Source organism: Nannospalax galili, unplaced genomic scaffold (genome assembly GCF_000622305.1).
Source record: "Nannospalax galili isolate Female #2095 unplaced genomic scaffold, S.galili_v1.0 scaffold211, whole genome shotgun sequence".
Lineage (NCBI taxonomy): Eukaryota > Metazoa > Chordata > Mammalia > Rodentia > Spalacidae > Nannospalax > Nannospalax galili.
In genome coordinates this window covers 3,713,049-3,732,443 of record NW_008329624.1, presented here as the reverse complement: position 1 = coordinate 3,732,443, position 19,395 = coordinate 3,713,049, and the positions used below count along the sequence as shown (strand labels likewise).

The following is a 19,395-nucleotide window of genomic DNA, read 5'->3' as shown; positions in this document are numbered from 1 at the left end:
CTGGGAGTGAACAACTGTATCTTACTTAAAAATAATTTCAAAATGAAGCAAGCCTCTGGAAATGCATACCCCAGTCCCCAGCTTGCTGTAGGTCTATCTAGAAGGGAAACATGTTCTGAAATGGTTAGGTAGCTGTGCTTTAAGAAACAAGTTGCGAGGCTGAGAGATGGCTCAGCGGTTAAGAACACTGGCTGTTCTTGCAGAAGACCCAGGTTTGAATCCCAGCACCCACATGGCTGCTAATAATGGTCTGTAACTCCAGTTCCAGGGGATCCGACGCTCTCTTCTATCCTCCGGCAAGCACCGCACAATACGGGTGCACTTACCTACATGCAGGCAATACACTCATACATAGCCATGTAAAAATCAAACTATTTCATGATATCCCTTAAAAACAAAAACTAAAGAAAAAATTTGTATTTTTTTCACTTACAAGAATACTGAGTTCAAGGCCAGCCTGGTCTCCATAATGAGCTCCAGGACAGTAGCTGGGGCAACAGGGAGACCCTGTCTCAAAAAGACCAAAAAAAAAAAATATATATATATATATATGAAAGAAACAAGTTGCCAGGGGTGCCAGGGGTGGTGGCGACTATGCCAGCATCCACGAGTGTTTTGGGTGGTCATTCCATTGGCTCTCTGAGTAGGTACTGCTGCTCTGCAATGAGGCAGGCAGACAGGACATGGAACAGTCACAGGCACAGTGTCCAGGGCTGCCAGGCTGAGGCAGGACACAGCTCTGTTGGCAAGCCAGTCTTCCTTGTGTAGTGCTGAGACAAGTGAGCAGTCTGGGCACACAGCACAGATGGCACCTGCCATGTTGAAGAGCCATGGCCAGCCATTCAGTGTATACCACAAATGAAGAGAAATCCCTTCTGTGAATATCCCTAGAGCTAAGGCCTAGAATGATCAACAGTGGCAATTCCCCAAAGCCTTTGGCATGCAGAGAATGGAGAAGCTGTACAGACAGACCTGCTGCCAGCCTGTGGTGTCTCCACCCCACCACCCCATCAGCGGCGTCGCCTGGGAGCATCAAGCATGCCAGGGAGCGATAGTGCTGGACCCAACACATACAACAGATGCTAAAGCAGGGTTGTGGAGCATAAGGCAGAGGGTGTACACACACCTGGTCTGTGCACATGTTTTGCCTGCTCACAGAGCATTTTGAAGGGAGAAAAAAAAAAAAGGTTTTAACTCACTGCCAATTTTTAACAATTGGGAGGTTTCATATAAAAACCATGGTTTCTGAGCTTTTCTGGAAAGTGTGATGTTGGCAGGGCAAGGCCCACATTCCGGCTCGCCATCCTATCACTCCAAGTCCCACGAGTCCTTCAGTCTGCCCGCTGCTGTAAGCATCCTTGTCTGTGGGCAGGCCAGGGTCTGGAGTGACTGAAAGCACTTACAGTTAATGACAGAGCCGTGGCGAGACCGGAGCTCATGGAGCCTTTGGACTCCACCACTACTGTCAATGGATTCCTGAATAAAATTCCCAGGGTCACCTGAGGACTCAGTCTGAGGCCTTGGCTTGCTATTACTGATCAGTCAAATGGCAATGCTGATTTTAGGAAATGCAGGGGAAATCTGGTAAACCCCAAACAGCCAAAGGCCAGATATTAATGAAGTGTGAGCTCTAGGGTTTCCTTCTTGCAGGCCACTGCTTAAAAGAGAGATCACAGCTCAGGAAACACTTGTTGAATGAAGTACATGGTACATGTTTCAGCTGAGGTTAGAGCATGGTTCAAAATGTTATGATGAAGATGAATTCATTCTCGAGGGAGTCTTTAAGATCCCACTGGGTCACGGCACATTCATTACATGTCACAGAAATTATTTGCCTAGGTATCAAAAAGATTTTATTTTGAATTAAAATTTTTAAATTTGACCTGGAAAATCTCCAAGTTTACATGTCAGATCTCAGGATCCAGACAGCTACATCTTCAGTGAACAGTCATCTGCACCTCAAAGAACACACTGGGCCCTCAGCTCCATAAAACTTCACTGAGCCCTATCATGTACAAGGCTTCATTCCAGGTACTGAGACACCAGCACCTTACCTTGGGAAGGGAACAGGCCGGCAGGCAGAGAGAGACTCATGACACTAAAATGCTTAATGTTTATGTTCTTCAACCAAACACCTAATTAGTAACATCTCTTTTAAATCTGGGAAATAGTAGGCTTCACATAATCATTCTTTTCCACATAAATCATGAACCCAGGCCTGGAGAGATGGCTCAGTGGTTAAGAGCACTGGCTGCTCTTGAAGAGGACCTGGGTTTGATTCCCAGCACCCACGTGGCAGATAACAACCATCCATAACTCCAGTTCCAGGGGATCCAACGTCCTCTTCTGATCACCACAGGCATTGCATAACATGGATGCACTTACATACATGCAGGCAATGCACTCACACACATAAAATAAAAAATAATAAAACATTACAAATAAATAAATCATGAATACTTGCATAGGAAAAGCAAGCATCTTTAGACTACTGTCCTGGGAGAAGGCTGAGTAAGCTTTATCTACAATACCTTACTTCTTTTCTTAAAATGTGAAGCTAATAGAATCCAGTATTATCATTCATTAAATCTAGATAGTAGAGTTGTCTATTGAATAACCTCCTGAAAATTTAAAACATCAAAACCTTTAAAAACTGCAAATGGCACATTTTCAGATAGCAGAGAGGGGACGCAGGCCCTTTTCCTGGGACACTATCGCTCTGAGTGAGCATCAATCCACTCCTGAGCTGTGCTTCTTGCCCTCAGAACTCCCGAGGAATGTCTCAGCACACATGAGCTCAGTCGCTGTGCTCCGAGTTGATGTCTTCTCTGTATCATTTTCTGCCTCTTTGCATCTGGCTGCCACTCACTGCTTCACCTTATCTGGTCTTATGCTGGACCCTGGGAAAGCAGCTCACCAAGCTTCCTAGAACTCAGTGAAGGTGCTGAGGAGGTAGATAAGTTGGTAGAGTGCTTACCTAGCATGCACAAAGCTCTGAGTTTAATCCCTAGCACTCCATAAAAACAGGCCAGGTATGGTGGCATATGCCTATAATCCTAGTACTTAAGAAGTGGAAGCAGGGGATCCAAAGTTCAAAGGTATCCTCAGCTGTACAGTGAGTCTGAGGCCAGCCTGGACTACATGAGACATTGCCTCAAAAAAAGGAAAAAAATGAGGGTAGGGAGACAGCTCGATGGGCAAAAACATTTGCCACATAAGCATGAAGATCTGAGTTTGGATACCCAGAACCCATGTAAAACTGGACATGGAAATGCATGTCTCTAATCTAGCACTCCTACGGCCAGTTGAGAGACAGAGATAGGAGAATTCCTAGAAGCTAGCGGGCCAGCTAGGCTGACTGGGCAGTAATGAACACCGAGCCCATGCCTCAAACAAGGCAAAGGGTGAGGTCTTCTGCACCATGGCACATGCACGCTTGCCCTCAAACATATGAACATGCACACACAATCATACACATATTCACAGATAGAGATTTAAGTAAACAAAGAACTCAATGAAAACTGAAGTGAGTGAGCTCTAAGGGAAACCTAGAAAGGCTCTAAATATACACATGAATTACTATTGATATTTTGGATTTTGGCGGGACCTCAGCCAGCTGAGGTCGAGAAGAAAAACTAGGTTAAGCCTGTCATGGCTGATTATCATCCGAGCAGACAGGGGGAGGGCAAACTGCTGAGAACCTCGCTTGGTACTAACGAGCAGTGTTCCTATGTTTGCTTATAATAATACATTGCCTAAGTATCTACAGTGCCCCAGGCACTGCTCCTGCTGCCCAGGGCCTGGCCAGTGAACAAGACCGACAGGAGGGTTGGCTTTTGTGGGGGAGAGAGCAAACAAACAGGGCAACTGCAGAGCAGCCATGCACTGGGAGGACAAGGCTGGCTGGGAACTTCTCTCTGCAGATAGGCCTTTGGGTAAAAACCTGGAAGATAGAAAAGATCAGGCTGGCAGAGATAGCTGTTTGCTGAGAAGGAGGGGGTGGGAGAAGGCTTGAGTAACAGGGGTACCCTTGAAACAGTCAAGAACACTGGAGAAGTCAAGGTCAAAGCTGGAGAGTGACTGAAGCCCTGGGAACTGACAAGATGACCTGGGAAGGCAGTGTACCCAGATAAGGGCCTGGTCTGAGCTACACTGAGCTGGGAAAGGCTAGGGAGGAAAAATGGATCTAGAGAGAACATGGAAACCCTAAGAACAGAACCTTCTGGGACAGTGTTCAAATATGCCCATGCTGCTTTGGAGAGGGGTAAATTGAGGCCAGGAGGTGCAGCTCTTGGAATTAGTAGGCTGGAAGTAAATGGTGATTTTTTTAAAAGTATATTATTTTATGTATATTTATATGTAAGTGCACCCATGTCATGCAATGCCTGCAGAGACCAGAAGAGGGTGTCAGATCCCCTTGAACTGGAGTTACAGATGGTTGTTAGCCACCATGTGGATGCTGGGATCTGAACCCAGGTCCTCTACAAGAACAGCCAGTGCTCTTAACCACTGAGCCATCTCTCCAGCCCTATAAATAGTAATCTTAACAAGGAAGATTTGGGTACAGAAATGAAAACTATTCACTCAATGGCTCTGGGTCTGCCTCCTCTGTAAAATGAGGGTATCAGCACAGGTATGGTTTAAAACTCCTCTCACTGCCTAGTTTTACCACATGCTATTGAGGTAGATGGGTTTCTTTTCAAAGAAGGGGAAAAGGAGTAATAGGAAGATATGCTACTTAGGAGTTATTAGTCAAATAACTTGTATGGTTATTAGTATTCTCTCACATAAAATTATTAGTGATAGTTATGCAAATTGTTCAATAAATGAAGAAAACTATTAAATGGAAGACCTGTGCTTAGCCTTCTTCTTAGTAAGCTATACTGTCAAATTTGAGCCAAGAGACTCCTGGCTTTCTGTCCTGTAGAATTCCTTAGGTTTTCTAGATACAGAGCACACCTGAACATAGCCCTGTGGCACCTTCAGACTGTGTGAGCCTGTGCTGTTTCCCCACCTTGCACCCACTTGCTTAGAAAGGACCTTAGTCCTTCCAGAAGCTGGAAAGGAAACCAGTAACAACTGGAATTTGCATCTTCAGTTCATGGAACTCTTTAAGACTCTGTTTCTCTATGGCATCATGTCAGCTAATGAAAAGCTTACCCTAGGATTATGTTTAAAACAAGTCTATCTTGGCTCTAGAGAGAAGGCCATAAAGGATCCATGGATCACCATCTTGATACAGTGTTATCGATGCTGGGGAATCTCTGTGAAGTTTCCCTTAGTGAAGGTTCCCGTTCCTCTCCCCATGGTCCCGGTCCTGAGTTTTCACAAGGTTAAGTGCTGAAGGAGCACTGAGATCCTCTTGGCCAAGGGCACTCTCTGCATATGTTTGTTTCCCTATTGCTTATTGACTGTCCTTTCAAAGCTGGAGATTGGTATACTATTTTCAGACTTGTTTTAATTGGTTGAGATTAACCTGGCACCTGTGTGGAGACAGGTTCTGAGGTGGTTTGATAGAAAGACTAGAGGGTATGTTGGAGGAAGTGACTGTTCTGTAATGGTTCTGAAATTTCCTACAGTGAGGAAGGCCCCTCTTGGGTTTAACCTTGCCTCAAGAACTCCAAGCAAAGTGCCCAGAGAACCTTTCCCCTGGTTCATGAGGTAGACATGATCCTGCTCCCCTACCTGAAACCCTGAAATATGGTTTCAGTGAAGGTCGATAGCTAGACAAAGCTAGATGAATACAGACTGGGCTCATATCCAAGACTCTTGGCTCCACTGCTTCCTCTCTTTTTACAGAGGCACTGATTAGCCTATGCTAACAAAAACAATTTCAAATACAGGCCAGAGCCTCACAATCAAAGGGTGAAGAGACCTAGAAGGCAAGTCATACATGTCAGGGTCCTGTTAAAATGTAATATACTATGTCAGAAGTTCTCAAAATTACTTGTGTCAGAACACCAGGGTGGGTAGTGAAACGGGGGGAGGGGGCTGGCTTGTTAAAGGCACATATTTCCAGGGCCACCAAGAGGTCCTAAGCCTTCAAACCACTGTCCTAAGCAAGTCTCACAGACTGCCTTGGAGTTCAGACTCCTGTAAGTGCTGGGCTGAAGGGTTTAGGTTCTAAAAACAGACAAAAACAGATAACCCTAGAAAAATCCCTCTAAAACAGCCATTAGATATAATATACATGGCTTTATGGGGGGGGTGGCTACCCTGTACAGTAACAACTAAGTGCTACTTGTAATGTTTATAATAATGGAAGACAGGGGCTGGAGATGTGGCTCAGTGGTTAAGAGTACAAGCTGTTCTTGCAGAGGACCAGAGTTCCTCACATGGTGGTTAGCAACTGTAAGTGCAATTCCAGGGGACCCAGCACCCTTTTCTGACTTCCAAGGGCATTGCATGACTACACACATGCAGGCAATGCACTCATACACATAAAAAAATAATGGGAAATACATGAGAAAAACATATATAAACTATGGCTTTGTATCAATTTATGCAAGAAAGAATATTCATATGTTGAATATGCATAAGTGCTCTGTGTGACTCAGTAACATAAGACTGCTACAAACTATGTACTGTCACCTTCACTTTATGGATGAAGAGAGGGAAGCTTGAGTTGTATGGCCTGCCCAGAGTGACCAGATGCAAAGTGCTGGAGACAGAATACAGCCTTTGCTGTTTGTTTCTAAACCCAGTCATCTTTTCATTTTAACCACACTACCCACAGGACATTTTTTTCCGAATTCCTCAGGAGGGTAAGGTTCCAAAATGCTTCAGAAAGTCTTGGGGCCACTGGCTATTTCAAACATCTATTTAAGAAGACAATATACTGTAAACTGAATGAGATAAAATTTAATTAGATTTGTGTACTATCAGAGTTAGGAACCAAAAATAGTAAACAAGGCTTCAGGGCAGGCCAGGTGGGGTGTGTCAGGAGTTTGTCCAATTGACAATGTTATTGTTGGAGGTGATTTAAGTATCTTCCATAGTTTCTTCAGTTACCATTATCTTGCACTTTAATAAAAAAGAAATTCCACCTTTCATAGGGAACAGGCTGCACTGATGAGAGAACAAAATCTCAGATGTGGCCTTCTTCCTTGCTAATTCTTAGAATAAAATCTGAGGTCCAAGGATCCCACGTACGCTGTAGAAAGAACAGGACAAAATGAAAGCAAAAGGGTGTACTACGGGTCTGTGAGAGCCAGCAGGCACACAGGACCCAGAAGCTTGACAGACTTTTATCCCTAAGGCTGAACTGTGTCTTTTCCCCATTGGCTAGTTTTTAAAAAATGGGCACAAAGGAAGGGGGAGGAGCTCCTCTACCCCAGGTCCTCAGGATCCAGAAGGCATCAGTGCCTTTCCTTAAACAAAAGTCTTCCAGGGTGTGGGGGGATTAAAAGACTAGAATTTCTGGCCATAAACCATGTTTTACAGGGTTTGAAAGAAAACACCAATATTTAATGTTTCTTACATTCTGAAATGCCTGGACCTGCAGCTCAGTGATACGTGCCCCATAACGAGCATTACTAGCCACCCAGCATCATGCTAACTTCATGTATCTCATTTAATTCCACATCCACGTAGGCAGTGTTCTTAGAGTCTACATCCTACACATTAGGATAGTGAGTCAGAGTTTGAAACTTCGTCCAAAGTCACTGCTCGCTCTATTCCAGGATAGCGCTGAATGCTAACCCTACTGCTGCTGGCATTTTGCACGTATTAACCCCTTCCCATCTTCATTACAACCCAAGCTGGGAAGTTTTACAGATGAGAAAACTAAGGATCAACCTAACCAGTTCCCCCAGGAAAAAAATTCAGGAGACGCTCTGGTTTCAACTTCACTCAACTGCCTGCTGCAGCTGGTACTGGGCTCCAGACCGCCTTTCTCAACCTCCAGCTGCGCAGCCCCTCTGTCCCCACGGGCCCTGACAGTTTCTGAACCAATCTTTGAGAACCAACTCTTTAATCATCGAACAACAAATTCCACTGACCACCAGGGTTCATGTGCTTCGTGGGTTTTTGTTTTTTTTTTTTTAATTCCCTTTGAGAATTAGTAGCAAAACAAGTCTTTAAAAAAATTAATTCCTAGAACTTCAGAGACGACTCCTCGTGAAACTTTTTTGCTAGTCAAGTCAAATAAAGCCACAAATAAGTCCTTTAACCACGGCATAAGGCAGTGGAGTCTTGTTCTAGGCTTGTGTCTGCATTGGAGGCTGCAAGGGGCACGTGCGCAGAGACCCGGGGGCCAGGTACCCGCCAGGCCGAGTACTCGGAACGCAGGTCCCCGGCCAAGGGTGACCCGGCAGCCTCTCCCATCAACTGTGGCCGCTCGCCCCGCCAGACTGAGTTGCATTTCCTCGATTTCCCTCCGTGCAACGTGGAGCACTCGCACCCTCCATGAGCGTTCACGAGTGGCACGGGATTCCACAGAGTCCCCGAGCGAGGGCGCGCGTGAGACGCTTCGGTCCGGGTCCGAGTCGGGGGTCCCAGCGCGGGTCCGCGGCCATCATGGCGGGGTGCACCTCGCAGGTCGCGCGGGCGGGAAGGGGCGCGGCCCCGGGACCCCGCCCCTGGGGGTTTCGGGAGCGCGGGCGGTGGAAGCGCGGGCCACGGGAGCAGCGCACGGCACACGGGTGAGCGGGGCGCGCGCTGCCCGGCGGGGACAGGGGCCCGGGACCCCACGGCCGGTGCCACCGGGTGGAGGGACCGCCTGTGCAGGGTCTCAGGGCGCCGGGAAGGGCGGACGAGCCCGGGGCGCACCGAGCTGCCGCGCGACTCTCCGTCCCCGCGTCCCCTTCCCGGAGCGCGCGCTGCGTGAACGCGCCCTCTCCCGGCCGCTCCCACTTTTTGAAAGAAAGTTGAGGTTTTCGGCTCCGGGGCAACCGTTGCTACACTAAGTGAAACTTGGAGAGCGCCGGGCCCCCGCTTCCCGCGCCTCCGGCTCCGCGCGTCCCCGCGCTCGGCCCCGCGCGCCCCGCCCGGGGCCTGACTGGGCGGTGACTCACCCGGCGCCGCCCGACCGGTTCTTAAGCCCGGGTCTGCGGGGCGCGCTCAGGGCTTCCCTCTGTCTGCAGGTCCCGACGCGTCTCCACCGCGCAGCCGAGCTTCCCAGGGTCCACGCAGCCACCAGCCAGCCAAGATGCCCAAGCCGGTAAGCTGTCCCGGTTCCGGAGCGGGTGTCCGGGGGAGCCAGCTCGTGCGAGCGGTGGCCAGTTCTTTTCCTAGTGGAGGGTGCGGACTACCTGGTTATCGGCCGACCCTTGGTGGGACCCTTAGTGCTTTTCGGTCGCCAGCCTTTCTTCCCTGGTTCTTCCTCCGGCATTCGAAGCGCCTGCTAATGTTACTTTGAAGTTTCCTAACAAGTGCAAATCGCACGGAGCCTGGGTGGCTTCCGACGACCTACACCTGCTCTCCCGGTTCCATCTAGAGACCGAAACCACTTAACCCACGCCTTCCTGGGCGATTTGAAGGGCATTTGGGAGAGGAGAGGCTTTCCGCCGAGGGCAGCCTCGCCTCTGCCCCTTTCCTGAAGGCCGGGGAGGCGCGGCCCTGCCAACTGGGGAATCTGCTGTTTGCAGCAGGATTCCTATCTCAGAGGGTTAGCCCTGGACTTGAATTGCAGATGAGGCGTCCCCGAGGCTTGATAAGGAGGTTCACTGGGCTCTGGTCTTGAACTTCAGCTAATTAACATGCTGCGTGCTTGCTTGCTGTCCCTGAATCTGATTGTGCCGAGATCGCTGGTGGGACCCAAGCGGGGAAGGGGGACAGGGACAGAAAGGCAGGTCCTAGGGCGCGTCTTAGAAAGTGGTTGGTTTATAGCCCACCCACCTTAACGCTGGTTACTAGTAACTAGTTCGGGGGAGAGTTTTACAGTTTTTAAATTGAGTTTTGAATCAAATCTGAAGGTTCTTTAAAAATTACAAGTAAAGATATATAGTTTTTTTTTCTATTGGTTCTGTGATCAGTGTTGGTGTTTTTTCTACTTTTAAATTTTATAGTCGCTGAAAGGAGTTTATTAAAAATCTTACTTTTCTGTTAGGATAAAGAAATTGTTCTTAACGTGGTAATAGATTTAGACACCAATGTAGTTTTTTGTCCAAGTTATTCATGAGACAGTATTTGGATCCTACATAATTCCTTTATTTCAAACTCAAAGGTGACTCATCTAAGCTCTACAATGCCCGTGATATAGAACTAGACCAGGATGGCTTATGCAGGCCGATGCAGAATGCTGGGGATGTCAAGACATTAGTGCCTGGTTAGTTTTCTTGATTTCATTAAAAGATGCAAGTGTCAGCTGTTTGCCCAGAAAAAGTCAGTGAACCTGGTCCCAGTTGCTTTCTTTCTTCAGACACTATGATTTCTTTTTCTTTTTTATTGTAAAATATGTATCACATATAATTTACCTTTGTAGACATTTTAAGTTTGCAGTTTAGCAGCACTCTATAGATGTCTCTCGAACCTCACCATTCTAATTTTAAAATTTTGATGTGTGTGAGGTTTTGCTTGTACCATTCTAAATGACCCATAGTACCCTTACAACACAAGCCTCCATTTTCCCAGGCCCCGGCTACCCCATACTTTCTAACCTCTGTGAATTGAGCATTCTAGGGACCTCATGTGGGTGGGATCTTTGCACAAATAATGTCTTCCAAGTTCATCCACATTGCACTGTGTCAAAATCACTTCCTTTTTAAAGTTCTCTTTTTTTCCTCCTTAATGGTCAGTATGTTTGAATTTCATCTAGTTTTAAAGGTCTTTTGTAGTTAAAAACTTAAAAGTTGTTTCTGATATAGTTATTCAACTATTGAAGGAGAGTAGCCATTGTGTGTGTCCCAGCTTCAAGAACAAAGTAACTTTTCTGAAGGCTATGTTTTCTGTAATAGCCACAGGTAACAATGGCCCGACATTGTTGAGAGGTCTCCTTAGGTTCTAGGTGCCTGTCTGCCTGCCTGTTGTAGGAAATCCCTACCTACCCCATTTGGGGAAGGGGCGGATGTTAGAAATAGACTGTGAATCATGTTAGAGGGTAATCACTACATGCATGCTAACCTCCCCTAAGGCTGTTAGGGAAAATGAGTTTGTTAGTTTTGTTTAGTTGGTGGGATGGGGGAGCTTGGTTTGTTTACCTCCTGCTTCAGTAAATGTTTAATGAAGCATCCACCTGCAAGCTCTGTAGGTATGTCCTTTAAACAAAGGGTTATTGATCCTATTTAAGCCCCAAATGAGTATTTCTGTGGAAGGCTTGAGTGGGACTGGATGTTTTTACTGGATTAAGGGGCAATCACAGCAGTAGATACACCTCAAGTGTTGGTTTTGGACTTCCACCGGGTGGTTAATTCACAAACCTTAGATGACTTTTCATAAAACAGTACCAATAAAACAGTATTCAGACTGTTTTTAAAGGTTAGTGTTTATTTATTCAGCAAGTAGGGTACCCTGCACAGAGGTTGACATGATTCTTGTTTTGTGGAGGCTTGCAGTCCGGTACTCTACCTAAGACCCAAGCATTTTTACTAAAATAGAGCTGAACTTGCTGCACCAAGGTTTCAAAGAGGGAAAGAGCCCCAGTTAAGTGTGATAGTTAAGCCAACCATTGGGTGAGGAGGGGAAACTGGTGATCCATTGGAGAAGCTGCCATAAATCTCAGCAGAATTCTGCTGGAAGGCTTTGGGGAGGGACAGCTGTGGCCTATTGTCTGGTCTCCCAGTTTCCCATGGCTGCTGGGGGCTCTACCCCTGGGACGATGGACTTTCAAGGAAAGCAGTGTGGTGCTCCAGCGCACCTTGGCCTCTGCTCAGCTGGTCTCTGGATGGGGCACTGTGTGGCTTCCTCTGGGGACAGGGGTGGGGTTGGCATGCTGGAGCCAGCCAGTTCAGGAAGCAATTCTTGTGCAACCATTCAGGCAGGGTGGCCTGGGAACTCCTCTCTCTCCCCTCCTTCCTCCTGCATTCTTGCCAACCTTTCTTGGTTTGTTGGGAAGGAGGCAGGGAGGCTTGGGGTGCTGGAGAGGAGCTCCCCTGAAGGCAAGCCTAGCAGTGAAGGGTGCCTTTCAAACCCTACCATCTCAGATCTATCTTGAGAGTTTTGGGGAACTGCCTCTCTGTGGCCCCAGCTGCCTTTACTAGGTTCATGTCAAAGTGGTGGTGTGGAGTTTCTACTGTAAAAGGAGGTTTACCCTCTATTTGAGCTTGAATGTGTGTTTGAAGTTCTACCCTGGGCTCAATCTTTGTTTTGCACTGCGAGGATTGAACCCAGGGCTTCACACACACTAGGCCAGTGCTCTACCACTGAGCCAAGATAATTTCTGAGACAACCTTATGTCTTTCCACTTGGTATTTTAACAGTGACAGAATTTACTGAATACACTGATATGTTTTAAACACACACACACACACACCCCTTCATTGAGGAGGACACATGGTCATCCCCTCCCATCCCCCCACCCCACCCCACGCCTTTCACCGAGGGCAGCTGGTGAATTTGGTAGCTAAGATTTTTGGCACGTGGTGGTGAGAAATGTTGGCTAGTGTTACCAATCTGCCGTCATCACTCTGTAAGGCATGATGAATATTTATAGCTTGTCCAGTAGTGCAGCAGACATTTGCTGAGTTCCTGTGAGAGGTGTTGAGGCGCCAAATGGCAGACACAGCAGTAACCCCTGTCATCTGGATTTACAGTCTGGTTTGGTGACAGACAGTAATCTCAGTAAATGCAGAGTTGCAGCCCTGTGAGAAGGAACATTGAGCAGTGAGGAACCAATGGGTGTTAAATAGGGGTGGGGGCAACTCCAAGCATCCTGGCCCCAAAGCAGGAGGAATTAGGAGGAATTAGGGGTCCACTTGCAGTTTGGCATGACTGTAGAGGAAATCACGTTGCTGTGTCTTGCTGTCTATACCCCAGCATTTCAATCTTAACTCAGGTTTTGATCTTCTAGAAGGAAGTGATGTGACTCGATTTGCCTTTTGGAAAGTTGACTGCACTTTGGACTATGAGAATTTATAGGAACCTGAGAAAGCAAGGGTGGCCCCTATAAAAAGAGCTACCTTATAGGAGAGGCGACAGCCTGGACCAGGGGAGGTAGACGTGAAAGCCTTTGGAAGTGGATTGGATGCACAGGGCCAAGGGCTGGGTCAGGTGCCTTCTGGTTTTGAAATTGCACAGCTAAATGGATGCTGGGGCCACCACTGAGGTAAGGGTGCTGGTAAAGAACCATCAATGGGGGACAATAGGGAGCCTGCTTTTGTACATGTTAATAAAGTTGAAAATTTTTTTTATTGCCTTCTTAAAGCCTGCCGGCTTCAACCCTGGTGCCATTATTGGTGTCTGGTTATGTATGACTGAGGTGGGAAAAGGGGGGTGGTAGTATGGGACTCCAGCTCCAGAAAGACAAAGCTAGCTAGTTGTGACACAAGATGTCTTTTGTAACTTGGCTTCTCATGCACGGGGTCTAGGAGCAGAGCTTAATTTGGCAGTGGCTTGTGGTGACTCAAATTACGGCTTTTGTTTTTAAAGGGGAGAAAAGCACCTAGACTTCCTTTTGTGAAACCGTTGCTCTTTCCTCTTATTCCCTCCACATTGGACTCCTTTGTTAGTTACTGCACCAAATGAAAGCACTGTAATTTCTTGACAGAATTTGGAAAAACTTTATTAATGTTTATAGGTAGGGAAAGGAAAACAGCACCACCTAGTGAGTTGTAATTCTTTTCTTCATTTTGTTCTTTAGCAAGACTGAAACTTTGTGACCCTTTGACCGTTCAGTGGTCCTACCAGGGCTCTGTGTGCTTGCTCTCTTTCAGTAGTTGGGTGATTCCACCTTCCAGGATGAAACAATTAAATTCGCAATCTGCTTTCAAAATCAGGAATGCATACTGGGTTAGACCTTTCATTTCAGTAGTCGCTAACTGGGCATTTCTCGTGTACTCTAACTAGTTTTTAATTTGAGCTATCCCTAATTAAATATGAAATGCTTATTGAGGAAACCAGCAGGCCGTATCCTTTCCCTCCTAACATGTTTACCGTTCATACCTTTTGACCTCAGGAGTAAAGATAGTGTTTCAGATGTCTGTGGCTCGTTCTTGTATAGCCCAGGCTAGCCTAGAACTCCCTATGTAGCCAAGGATAATCTTGAATTCCTGATCCTCCTGCCTCTACCTCCCAAGGGCTGGGATTACAGCTGTGCAGCACCAAGCCCAGTTTCTGCTGTGCTGGTGATTGAACCCAGGCCTTTGCACAAGTACTCTACCAACTGAGCTTATATCCCCAGTTCAAGAGTTCTTTTAAAGAACCAACAGTAGGCTGAAGAAAAAGCTCAGCGCTTAGGACCACTTGCTGCTTTTGCTGGGTTTGAGTCCCAGCACCCACATAGTGACTCACGACCATCTTCTGGCCCCTGCAGGCACTGCACACACAGTGAATGCACTTACATATATGCAGGCCAAACACTCACTAAGAAGCCCTGGATTCAAATCCCAGCACCCACATGGCAGCTAACAGCTGTCTGTAACTCCAGTTCCAGGGGATCCGACAGTCTCTTCTGACCTCCGAGGGCATTGCACAACACGGGCGCACTTACCTACCCGCAGGCAATACATGCATATACATAAAATAAAACTAATAAATATTTTTTAAAATGGATTAGTTCTTTGAGAGCTTCATACAGTGTACTTTGATCATGTTCACTGCACTCCACAGGTCTACCCCCCATCCCTACCTAAAAAAAATTTTTTTAATTAAAGAACCAAGCAAAACCATTCTGTTACAACATGACTTAGATACTTTTGACTAAAATGTTTGGTTTTAGTCTTTTTGAGACAGGGTCTCCCTGTAGCCCCAAGCTGGCCAAGAACTTAATATGTAGACCAGGCTGGCCTTGAACTCACAGAGATCCACCTGCCTCTGCCTCCTGAATGCTGGGATTAAAGGCATTGGCCACCACACCCAGCAACTAAAATGTTTAATACATAGTTAATGCACATTATTTTTCCAGATAAAAATGTAGAGAACCATTTTTTAAAATCATGTACTGTTTCTTGCAATTGGACAAGCAGTTTAGCATCTGCAAACCTCAGTTTGTCATCCATAAAATGGGAATGAAAATGTTTAAGTACAGAGCATGTTACCTAAGATAAACTGAGGCAGTCCTTGCATTTGTGAACTCTATACAGTTTAACATAGTAAGTTTTATTACTCTAGTATGCATTTTTCAGTGTAAACTGTTAGCAGAAACCTTGAGTTCTAGGTCGTTTGTCCATGACCTTCATAAGGAAAGGCCACATGAAATGTTTAGCAAAAAGAGCCCTCTGTCCCCCACATCTTCTGCAGGTTCTAACTGTTAGCATTCCCTTTTGAGAATTCTTAGGGGAGGTACAGGATCAAGGTTGGTGGCTGAGATATTTCTGGCCACAGAAGCCGTTTCCATTTTCTTCTATTCAGAAAGCACACCCCCCCCCCTTTTAAATCTGCAAATAAATGGTAATGCTGTTTCAAAGGAAAAGCAACTTTCATTAACACATTACCCTTTTTAAAAAAATACTTATTTTATGTGTATGAGTGTATTGGCTGCATGTGCGTGCACCTGACACATGCAGTGACTGTGGAGGTCAGAAGAGGGCATTGGATCCCCCAGAACTAGAGTTATGAACGGTTGTTAGCCACCACGTGGGTGCTGGGAACTGAACCTGGGTCCCCTGCAAGAACAGCCAGTGCTCTTAACCATTGAGCCATCTCTCCAGCCCCAACATATTACCCTTTCATTCTAACATATTTGAGGCAACAAACTTTAATTACAAAACAACAAATTTCCAATTTTGACCCAACTTTTGCTGATGGAGGTAAGTGAAGGGTGAGTGTCGCTGGAGGGAGGGACTAGACAGGTCAGTACAGGTGTATCAGATTTTTGCCTCCCTTATTGTGAACTTGAAGTCATTTTTCACAAACAGTTATTAAGGCCATTTAACATAGCTGTGTGAACCGTTGTTCCATCAGATGGGAGGTCACCCTTTCCACTTAATGAAGAGGCAGGTAAACCATCATGCCCAGGCCAACATGTTGGTGGCCTGTTTTACTAAATCTCCTAGGCTAAGAATGGTTTTTCCACTTTTGAAGCCCTGTTTTAAAATAACAATATGAGCAGACCTCAAATAAGGCCCTTAAAGTCTGAGCTATTTACCCTTTAGCCTGTTACAGAAAAAAACGGCCAATCCATTGCTTCCAGGATAAAGGTAACCATGGTTAAGCTTTTGTTACAACCTTGTGTATATTTTATGGCCAGGCCAATATTTGGAAGGAGCGTCACCCCTTTGGTTCTAGTCTTAGAGAACAAAGACTCTGTTTTGTTGGTAGGTTCTAAGTGCATCCTGGGCCCGAACATGGCCTCCTATTGGGAGCAGACGCAGTTGGGGCTGAGGTAATATTTTAAACAAGGCTGGCGTTAGTGACTGCTCATTGTTTCATAGAGAAAGTGGCAATATCTTGTGTCACCTTAAGCCATCCTCTAATGACAGATTTCTGGCACATGGTAAATGTAGCTTGTACCTGTCAATTATGTTGGACAAAAAATATGTATATGAATGGGTTGCTTTTTAAAAAGAATTTTTTTTTACTTTATGAGTGTATTGCTGCACGTGAGTGAGTGCACCCATGTTGTGCAGTGCCACAGAGGTCAGAAGAGGCTTTTGGATTCCCCTGGAACTGGAGTCAAGGATGGTTGTTAGCCGCCATGTGGGTGCTGGGAATCGAACCCAGGTCCCCTGCAAGAGCAGTCAGTGCTCTTAACCACTGATCCATCTCTCTAGCCCCAGGGTTACTTTTTTTAAGCATTGAAAACTAAGTTAAACCTAGCTGCAGTGACATCCACCCCCTTGCCCACTTCATAAACTTTGCTCTGCCTTTCTTAATTTTTGTTTCTAGTTGATTGTGCCTTTTCTAGCTGCAAAGCCAGAGGGTTGTTTAAAAAACAAAAACATTATCTGTTTCTGAAACCTTAAATTCGTGCTTTTTTGGCAGATAAGTAGGGGTTGGCAGAATAGGCACATGCTTGCCTTGTAGTGGGTGATTCAGTTCCCTCTGCACCTTTAAAAAAGAGCTTACCTGCCTACCTGTGAGGGCCAAGGAGATGGGGTAGGGCGAGAGAGAGAGAGAGAGAGAGAGAGAGAGAGAGAGAGAGAGAGAGAGAGAGAGAGAGAGAGAAACATCTACATCCCTGATGGCTGTTCTTTTCCTTCTTAGACGGTCCAATGAAATTGTGCAGCAAATAGATTCTGCTTGCGTTTTGCTCTTTCCCTCCCAGCAGTAACTGCTCAGCCTTCTGACATACAGTGCCTGCTGTGCTGGGGTTTTAGGTCCTGGGGCTATATACCCCTGAACAAAAAAGGGCCTTCCAACAGATTGCATCACCACCACCTCCACATAGTCACTGCATGATGTCTGACCAGTTTCCATCTGATGTGCATTGTAGCCTCCTCTGCATGTGCCCCACCCTCTGTCAGAGGCCAAAGGCCACAAGTTTGAAGCAGCCTTTCTGTCTGGAGCCCACGGAAGCTGTGTCTTCCTCCTGCCTTCAGGAAGTGTAGGTGATAGTGAGGAGGAGACCCATGGACAGAGAGGCACCTAGGGGCAGATGGATGGCTATTGCACATACGCACAAGGCTTTGCCGAGGAGCAAGATTTCATTTTATTCATTTACTAGCCTTTTGTTGGGTGAAGCATTAAATTCATGGGGCAAAGTGACTTGAATCGGCAGGATGTGGTGGCGTGGGCTTTTTTTTTTTGCTCTTTGTTTCTAGTAAATTACTTTGGTCTTGAGTAATGAGACAGTACAAAACATTGTCTTGGATGATGATATTTCTCCAAAACTTTGTTTTCACATAGATTTGGTGGTGGGTGTACCCCCAACATCTGCTGGGTCCCCTTAGACACATCCACCGTTTCTCCGATGCTGTGGGGAATTGATTGGGAAATGTTTGCCTGTGCCTTCGTTGTGGCATCTGTGGATTTCTTTTACATTGTGTCTTCGCAGGGGATCTAGCCTTGCTCTTTATGTCCTTAAAGAGAAAATCGATCCACAAATGACTTGGTCAGAGTTTAGAATGTAAATGTTGGACTGGGTCTTTATGGAATTGTGACTGTGCCTGTTAGAGGTGTCATTAAGGTGCTACCTAGCTGGGGTTACATAAGGTAGGGTGTTTGCTTACATAATGCATCTCTGTTGGGTTGTTGGGGTGTGCCTCTTAAGTGGGTCTTAAGACAGGGAGGTAGGGTGGTGAGAACATAGCATCTCATTAAGAACCTGGCTGGACAGGACGGCGGAAGAATTGAGAACACCAGGCCACAAATTGCATTATTAGGATTTAAACAGACAACTATAAAAAAGGTATGTGGTGCTGCGTGCTGGAGTTCAGGTAAAACGGTGTTTGAAATCCTTAAATACGTAAAGCAATGTTTCTCCTCTTTTTTTAGCTGTAGAAAAATGGATGGAGGAATGCTAGAGTTAGGAGAGTCTGAGCTGGAAGGAAGCACACACCAGGCACATTGTTTTCCTTCTCTATTGTGAATGTTTCAGTTAGCTGTAAGAATACGGTGGTGGGGGGTGAGGTGGCTCAGAGGGTGAAGGCGCTTGCTACTAAACCTGAGCACCCGAGTTCCATACCCAGGTTGCGCATGAGAAAAGGCGGGAACCAACTAGCCTCCATACATGCACCATGGCCCACACGTGAACACACACAAAGTGTATTGTAGGTACAGAAAAGGGGAGATTCTTCACTTTGTATCCCCACAAAGTGTATTGGTCTTCTAGTGGGAGGACCAGGCAAGGTGAAGCCCCTGATCTGGGGAGCCCATCCCTTCCCAGTTCTTTTTTTGTCCTTGCTAATGGGTGTGGTGAAGGGTTCTCCATGAGTCCCTGAAGTCGAGTCACAGTGGTATGGTAGAACTGCGTGCTGTGCGTGATGATCAAATGCTGCTCTGATCCCACCTGAACCATCTCCCTCCCCGCAGCACACATATTTTTAAGGAAACATAGGGTTCCCAGCTATCCACTAATCTCTATTCCCAAGGTATCTACCTAGTGGGAATTGCATGTGGCTATTTTAAGAGGTCTGTGTACAGTCTGTGACCTGGGGGTGGGGGCGAGGGTGAGGGTCAGTGGAGTAGTGGGGGAAGGAAGCATGGTAGACCAGGAGTTGGGGTGGGGGATGTGAATGGTTATAAGCACTGGGATACTCACCTGGTGATCTTGCCCCCCCCCCCACCAAGTATGTAATCCCATTGTGGTTTTAATAGGTATTTGATTGGACAAAGTACAAATGGTAGAGTTTGGTTTTAATTTAGCTTCAAAAAACATAAGCGTTTTTAAAAAATAGAAGTTTTTCTGGGGTCTGCTTATTC

General features: G+C 46.2%; 1 protein-coding gene across 1 annotated transcript in view; it reads left to right on the top strand.

Moving 5' to 3' along the window:
* The first annotated feature begins 8,592 nt into the window (after positions 1-8,592).
* The window catches only part of Ezr (ezrin), a 44,781-nt gene continuing 33,978 nt past the window's right edge, over positions 8,593-19,395 (top strand). The window contains exons 1-2 of the mRNA XM_008839614.3: positions 8,593-8,642; positions 9,084-9,160. Of these exons, the coding sequence (XP_008837836.1) occupies positions 9,149-9,160 (12 nt within the window). The 5' untranslated portion in view covers positions 8,593-8,642; positions 9,084-9,148. The remainder of the gene's footprint in view (positions 8,643-9,083; positions 9,161-19,395) is intronic.